Source organism: Alternaria viburni (genome assembly GCF_023758015.1).
Source record: "Alternaria viburni strain BMP 2772 chromosome Unknown scaffold_9, whole genome shotgun sequence".
Taxonomy (NCBI): domain Eukaryota; kingdom Fungi; phylum Ascomycota; class Dothideomycetes; order Pleosporales; family Pleosporaceae; genus Alternaria; species Alternaria viburni.
Window position 1 is genome coordinate 684,847 of NW_026055778.1, and position 8,506 is coordinate 693,352.

An 8,506-nucleotide genomic window follows, 5' to 3' on the forward strand; every position below is an offset into this window, starting at 1 on the left:
TCAACAGCCCATGGTGAGGAATCTTAAACTAGCAAGCGCCTCATTATCGTCTTAGTTGCGTCTTCTGTGTGGGTTGTTTTGTGTCTACCTACCGCCCTCGGGCATCACTGTCTTTTCCATTCTCCATACACTCAATGCTTCACTTCACGTCTCTTCCTTTCCTCATCAAGGCAAAAGGTCCATTGTCATGCACGTGTCCAGTATTCCTCATTCCGTTGTTCGCATTCGACGTCACTGATGGTACGTCACAAGGTTCGTAAACGCCACGCACTCTCAATTCTACTCCCCGTCACTGTCGATCTACAGAAGGTTCCTTTGCCGTTTTGCCGCTGTTCTCACTTCGTAAGCCAATCGGGACGTCGTGGTCGTAATGCGCGCTTCTGGTCCGTGCTTCTTGTTGTTTTCGCGCTCTCAAAGCCGCCTTCACTTGCGCCTTCACCTCACCAGATCAGGCCATATTGGACGCCTAGAACGTTCTCCAGGCAAAAATATGCTCACAGAATACGTCAGTCACCTGGTATTCAGACGCGCTAGCGCCGACTGCCGGTGATCTGCCGGCTCACCCTCTGTCTATATAAACCCCCCATTCCCCCGCCTCTCTCCCTCTTAATTCCCACTCGCTCACTTCTCCAACAACTCAAGTTTACTATCTCCAACAAACTTCAGTACTATGGCCGCATTCTTCCAAGTAAGTACTTCCTTTCCCTTCCTCACTTCACTTCAGTCTTGGCTAACATTTTCAGACATCGGCCTTTACTCATGGTGTATGACATCACCCATCAACAATCATCATGAGTAACAACAACATCAATCCTTCCTCACTCGACTGTCGACAGTCAACATGACTTCACTTCACTTCCAACTTTCGGCCTCGCCTTCAACATCACCGCCTCGCATGCCTCACTCACACCCGCCTCGGTCCAACCCACCTACCTCACTTCGATTCGACCCTCAACTATCTTGACACCCATGTCACCTTCGGTCTACCCTACTATCACATCGAACTCGCATCGTCTTACTACATCGGCTCATTGCCTCTACTTATCGACATGCACCACCATCGACGGCACCGCGGCACAGGCACCAACCTCTCTGGCACCGGCTCGATTCTCCTTTGACTGTCGACAGTCTCACGCCACTCCCGATCGTATGCGCGTCGCGAAAGTCAAGTTGTGGCACAGGGATGCAGGCCAGGCTGCATGGTTGGCCCTTGAGTTGGTAGCGGTTTGGATCAGAAGGACTGGCAAGAGCGGAGGATCAGTGGTGTTGGGTTCAGTCACTGTCACTGTTGGACACTTTCACATTGGATGTTGATGCCATCTCGAGATTGCCTCGAGACAACAAGGTTGGAGGATAGACGGTCAATGGCGCTTGCGCTACACTGGGCCTCTTGTTGTTCTCTTGGGTGTCTTCGGACCCCAGGATGGTTGATCATCTTATCTGAACCAGATGGCGGCTTCTTCGGAAGTTCAGGTCAATTCTGGTGATGATAGTGGAGTGTCGGCATGTTCGACGAGCACTGTTCTTGACATCGCTGCTGGTGAGCCCTGGTTTGGTTGATGGTTGGACTTGATGGACTTGATGGTGGTGGTTGGATGGCGCAAGGACTTGGTGTTGGTTGGATATCTTCTTGGTCGGCTGGATGGAATATGGACTTCTTGTATGGGTTTCAACTTCAGGGTTCCAACTGTGGTGGTGGTTTAGTTTAGCGGGCATTCTTGGGTCCTCAATCAACCAACTTTGTCATTACATCTTGTTCCCTTCTTAACTTCGTGAGTTCTTACTTGTTTGACTTCTTACCTTGACATCTTCTACCTTATGCATTCCACATTGCCTTTGCCTACAACACATTCCAAATGTTTTGTTGATGCTCACCTTCTAAGGCCTTAGCATTCCTCGCTATTAAACTCTAAAGTAGATATTCTTGTATACATCTTAGGCAAAGGCGTGCGCGACTCTATGTATTAATCTCTCATGTCTCTCTTTACCTTATTTCTGTTGCATTCTTCTCTAGAAGAAGAGAATGTAGACGCTACACAGCAGGTAAAACCTATACAGCGCGCACATGTGCAAAGCAGAAGATATATAGCAAGCAACTAATGCACGCATTGCACCTTCTTCTATCCCTTCTCTAGCCCGCTAGTCTAGAATCACGATCTCTCTCTCCTTTCTTCTTCCTCGCCGCCCTCTTACACAAGCCATATAATCCGTATCCCGCGCTACCAACCCTCCCAACCCCATCGTCCTCCACTCCTCCTCCAACGCCTTCTCCGCATACGCTATCCTACCCTCTTCCGAGCGCATACTACCCGGTATCTTCTTCTTTTCCTTCTCCTTCCCCAGCATCTCCCCATCCCCATTGCGCGACGCGTCCGAACACACATACCACCCCAAAGTGGGCTCATACTGTATACCCAAATGTCTAACAATACGGTCGTGTTTCGCGCGGCGATTGCGCATATAGCTTTCGTCGCGCGCTGCGTCACCGAGCCGGGATCGTATGTGTGCGGCGCGGGCGCGAACATCGGGGGCGGATAGCATGATGCATGCGGCGCCCATGATGGGGTATGGTGCTGTTACCAAAGGAGGGAGATCGAGGTGCAATGGCGACGGGGTAAACAGGTCAAGTTTAGAGAGCTGTGTGGATTGCATGGCTTGCGTCATTGTCTTGCCTTTTCGTTAGCACTGTCGCATATACGTCGAGAATTGTTGAGGTCCCCAGAGCGTACATACCATCTTCTCATACTCCTTCTTATCGCATGCCAGACAACATGCTATGGTCTTGTACAGGCACGCTTTCCGCTGTGTCTTCTTCTTGCAGAAGTAACACATGTCGCCCAGCCATTTTCGACGGCACGTGTATATGCGCGTGTTCTTCGGTGGGACGATGTCGGCGTGGCGTTTGAGGAGGTTGCGCGCGTATTCTTCGACGATGGCGTTGAGGTGCTTGTTTGTTGCCGCGAGCGCGTTGAGCGGGTAGGTCGGGAGGGTGGGGTTGAGGTTTGGCTCCGTGTAGGAGAGGATGGTGAAGAGGATTTCGGGTGGGAGAGTGTCGAGGTTGGCCATGTTGGGTGATATTGCGCGATGAATATGGGATATTCTGGTGTTGCGATGATGCGATGCGCTCACTCGAGGGCGGCTTTAAGCGGCGGGGTTAAGCCAGTGGGCGTCTTGGCGCGCGTTGCGCGTCGTCATGCGCGTTTCTATCACCTTACGACGACTGCCATTGTTCATGAGTTAATTGAAGAGGGAATCTTCAGCTCAGCACACGTTTCTATTACTTTGCCCTCTAGTAGGCCTCCCATGCCCACGTGCCACGTAGACATACCTCAGACGCACCAGGACATGACCGAAAGCGAACCTCTCAGTACTACAGTCGACCTCTTCTGGATATCGCCCAACTCCTATTCGGCAAGGCCGGGATACTGAGATTTGCTTAGTACAATGGAAGACGAAGGAACTGATGATGTCCGAATGTAGATGGCATTGGAAGTAGATGGCGAGCCCCATTGTCGCCTCTACTTGGTACTGGCCTCTCCTGTAGTGTAATTTGGGATACATCACCAGCGACTACACATGCTAATGGATGCTAGCCACCAGACATTTCTACTCGAAGCGATGCGATATACCACACGGGTACCCTCTCAGGCCACCCAGCGATCCCGCACGAGACCCACGAACACCGCGACAAAGAGCCTTTACAAGTCCCTGATAGTTGCGATATTTATCATCCGAAAGTACCTTTATGGACCGGATACTATTCATCGCAGATTTCGTTAGTGGCTCGCTCTCGCTCTACATCGGTGCAGTAACCACACTGCGTGAGATTGAGCGCCGCCTACGAGCTTGGACACAACGTGGAAGTGCTCGGGCAGGACGTGCGTCTTAGCGAGTTAATCGATGCTGATGATTAGCTCTATGTGCTATATCTTCTCTCATGCGACAAGGCGACACTAGGCTGCGTCATGAAAGCGACGGTACACAATTGGGGCTTTTTGGGAACAGTACTCGAACCGAGACGAGTGAGATTGCAATCAGGAAATGAGGATCCAATCAAGGCTTTGCCCAGATGTGCTGCTGATGCTGTATGCAAGGAGCTCCATCTCAGGCACTCACGTCGGCAAAGATAGGCGGAAGGCATGCCTCCAGCTTACTCTAGTCAAGCGAGCCAGCCCGCAGTATTGGAAACGAGACCCTACGGACTGGTCAGTGCGGCTCAACGGCACGTCGCGTGTACTCAGGTTGCAACTATGCCTTTCGAAGAGCAGCGTGTGTGGAGTCTAGCTGCCACTTGCTGCAGCCAACTTCTTACCGCGACAACGGGCAATCCAGTTATGACATCCTTGCGGCAGGGCTGAGTAGTGGAGAACAGGAGCCGGCTGGGCACTGGCAACTCATTTCGATGGCAGTGCAGAAGCAACGCCGCTTTATACCCCATATACCCCGTTATAACCTTCTCAGCTCGTATAGTGGAGAGCCACACGGCGCTGCCACCCCACGCGAAAGCCAATCCGGACACGAGTTACATCACGCACGGGATGGAGGCATATGCCCTCTTCACCATGTTCGTTGTCGGGATTGGTACAGTTGCTCTTCCCGGTCTCTGGGTCTTCATTGGTTCATCTCGTCCTCAGCCCTGGTGCCACGAGATATGATCAACCTGCATCCTGCATTAATGATTGGATGTGCTCAGCCTGAGCAACGGTCTCATCGTCGGTCCACCGAACCAGGTGGGCCTTAGGTGGGCCAACCGAGTAGTCAAAGAAGGAGGCTAGCTACCAAACTGTCGGAACTGCACGGAGCCTCCCTTTCGGCTCGGCTCATCATCCTTCAACATACACTGCCGTGTTTCAAGAGGGCTTTGCTAGGCGTAGGAGACAATGTTGAGCTAGTGGTCCGTCGAGGTGTGTGACGAGAAGCGGTAAGTTCCTGAGTGCCCGACCAATCAAATGGACCGCCCAGCCCCAAGTACGCCTACGCCCTTTCGCGCATGCGAATTGCTCATGTGCGCGAAGACCTGTCTCGATTCGATTTGCCACATATCGGTAGCTACGCGACGTGAGAAGGGCCGACTCCCTTCCTCGAGAACCTATGCCTCCACCCTAGCGTTCCCGCGGGACGAGACCCGCTGGCTATCGTGAGTCAGACGCAAGTGGTTTGATTGAACAAGTCCTCGAAAACGAATGCTAGAAATTGCGTGTAACACGCCCCTTCTAGAGGCGGCCCGCATGCTTCGGGGGCACAGGGCACAGGGGGCAGGGGGGGTGCCTGAGGCAACTAGATTCATGGTGGATTGGAGTGAATACCTAACAGAAGGACTCCCACTGGACGTGTCCTCGTCTTCTTAAACTGTCTTCGTGCCCGCTGTCACTCTCTCACTCCCGCCTTTCACGCTCACACTCCAAGTGACCTTCAGACTCCTCCATCATTCATCTTTATCTGACACCAGACTGACCCGCCACGCATCAGGTGACTGGCCTAAAGCTCATCCACGTCTCACACGCCCCTGTACCTGATCGCATCCTTCAGCCGCAATCTCTCGATCTAGGCTATCCCTTCCCTTCCCTGACTCCGCTTTCAGCAGTCACTCGCTACACACAACGTCTTCACGCATCCAACTAGTCCACTCAAGACAGGATGAGCGGATCACAGCGTCGCTCTGGCGGTAGCACTAACGGTTCAGGCCGTAACGGCGGTGGCGGCCGTAGCAGCAGCTCTCGTGGTTACTCATACACGAACGTAAGATCTTTTCATTGCATGCGTTGAGACTCGCCGCTAACGAGACGCAGTCTACCTCGGGAGGAGGCGCATCTACTCCAACTACACAAAGCAACGGCTACGATCCACGAAACGATTCCGTATACGCACAAGTGCAACGCTCATCATGGTCTTACCACGCGTACGCAAACGACGCGGCAGACAACCAAGCCCAATCCACCGCACCTCCCTCTCAAAGACGTCAAGTCCAAGAACCTCGCGCCTCCAACGGTCCATATCAGTTCGAGACAGATCACTCTTCCCCTCATTTGCGCGTCCAACGTTACCAAATGTCCGAGAGTGACTTCCACTCATCGCCGCCGCCTCACGCGTCCTCGTCGGCGGAGCGCCGTGCGCAGCCGGATCCGTACCAGCCTCCCATTGGTGGTTATCCTTCCGCTTCAACTGCGCCCCAATGCTCCGGGCCCTACGACGCCGTCGGCTACATCAGACGTGACGGTGCGGTGTTCGATCGGGATGAAGTGTATGAGGAGTACAGGCCGTACGACCCATACGCTCATCAACATGGACAACAACGATTTAACGGAAGTAACTGAACATCGGATTGAATGACAACACGACGGTACGATACAGGATGAGAGAAGAATTGGTTTCCTTATATTTATGTCTATGGTTGATGAGGGCGAGTGGGGGCCGACCGGCTGAGGTTGCAGCCCCAGGCGCCAGTCTTTTCGGCAGTCATCTTTGGGTTCACCTCAGCCTACTGTCCCAGCACTTGGTGTATTATTTCTCACGCATGATGATGTTGGAGGATTTTCCATCCAGCCTCGTTGGCTGGTACGCGTTCTCGCGTTCAGCTGATGCCTATCTTTTCATCTAGACTGTCTGGCACAGTCGTTGTCTCATTGTACTCGTACACGATTTTTGGAGCGTATTAGCAAGTAGGTAGTTTTGGCGTTTGGTGTGCATTTCAATGTGAAAGCTTCTCAGTAGCCAATTCTCATGTCTCCTCCTACTACTATGAAAGTGTCGAAATTCTGCGTTTCCTAGCTTCAGCCCGAACGACTTCCGAGCCTCGGTTGAGCCGCATTCTGCTCACAAAGTCGTCCGCCCGTGAAGTTGACATGCTCACCACTCACCGGTACGCCGATCTCGATTTCTCGCAACATCGCTTACACTCACCGGAATTTAGTCGCCGAGAAGGACTCGGTGACCGGAAACGCATGCATGGAGAAAGTGAGACATGTGCTAATATCGGCTTGGTTCCAATATCCAAGAGATGAGCGCGGTCGTGCGTTGGTGTTCTAACAGCCAGTTGATCGTTGAAGGACTCAGGCGCTTATGCAATGAAGTATTCAGTCCTCCGTGAAGGCGTCGATGTGACGCGCGTCCAGAAATTGAGGACTCATTCAGCTCATCTCGCGTTTGATGTGAGTTTGTCGCGATTGACCAAGGAGGTGTGAGCCCGTAGATATCTGTGTCGTTCTTCTGCGTGGCGGCGATCTTACTGCAGGGTTCGCCTTTGCTATAGCTGCGGAGCATTTGTCTAATCTGTCGGTAGGTGAGTGCTTTACCTCCTGCATGCGTCGTTCCTACCGATCAGAAGCAACGAAGCGGTGCCAGTTGCGCCTAAGAGGGAGGCATGCCACACAGCCAGCAAAGTGGGGAACATGACCGTAAGCCGCATTAAGCTTCGATGCGGCTCTGAGGCTACAAGGCAACCGGACCCAAGTACAAGAGGGCACACTTGTCATGGGCGCTTAACGCCAGTCGGAGAGAGCGTCTTGTAGTGCGAGTCACCAGTCATTGGCACTTTGAGGGACGCGCACGAAGGGCACGGCGAAGGGCACGGTGGATGCTTCGATGGGGGTGATACGGTTGGAGGACGGTCCGCTAGAACGGGGCGTAAGCTGCAGACCCTGTCCCAATTGATGCGGCTCTAGTTGGAGTTGAACCTGTTCCAGCAGGGTCGTGCCTGTTAGAAATCTGTCAGATGCATACGCTATACGGTAGGCCGGACCCATTTCCGGGTCGAAGGTGCGATTGCATCCATGGATTGATTGGGTTTTGACGTGCGATATCGAGGTCGAGAAACCTGTCGGTCAGATCCGAAATTTCTGCATGCTTATCGCGCATTGTGCCTGCACAAAGGCATTGTGTGACGAAATTGGTTGCTGCGGCCGTCGGCTCCGGCTGACGCGACCTCGGGAGCGAGATGAGATGGAGCGGGAAGTGACGTGATCTTGGCAAGCGATTGGCACGGAACGCATCGCACTAGCGCGCGTCAAAACGTGTCCCATGTTCCCCCGCTTTTGACGTGCCAAGGTTGGAACGTCGTAGCAAAAGAGCTCTCGCGATCTCGTCTTCAATTCGGCATCTTTTGCGAGCTTTGCTTCACCTTTCGGTTTGGAGGACTTTGCGCGCCAAGAGTGTGCAGTCGGGCAGCAATGGATGGCGTCTGGAGGCCGCCCGCGACACGCGTAAGATACCACCCTGGCATTGCCTAGATATCGTTAGGGCTGGAGCTCGATTTGGGTTGGCTCTCCTGCATGCGGATGGGGGAATCGCTACCGTGCAAGTAGATGCATACCGCACTGATCGCTCTAGCACTTGTCATGGGCTGCAACTGGAGGGGGAACGCTCGTGCCGTCTGCCTCTTTCTAGCTGACTCGCGCCCTCGTCTCTTCGCCCAGCCGTCCATGCTTGGTGTTGAGCACTACGTGTCGCTTGAAGGACACACCAAAGTTTTGTGAAGCGCCGCTTCGTTGATTGGCGCCTCGATCTATAC

At 53.2% G+C, this 8,506-nt stretch overlaps 1 protein-coding gene across 1 annotated transcript; it reads right to left on the bottom strand.

Annotated features, from left to right (window-relative positions):
- Positions 1-2,010: 2,010 nt before the first annotated feature.
- Positions 2,011-3,066, bottom strand: J4E79_005131 (uncharacterized protein; the record flags this gene model as incomplete). The annotated part of the gene is made up of 3 exons (XM_049354009.1): positions 2,011-2,050; positions 2,387-2,672; positions 2,730-3,066. 3 exons carry the CDS (start codon positions 3,064-3,066, stop codon positions 2,011-2,013), a joined length of 663 nt encoding a protein of 220 aa, XP_049211629.1.
- Positions 3,067-8,506: the final 5,440 nt, after the last annotated feature.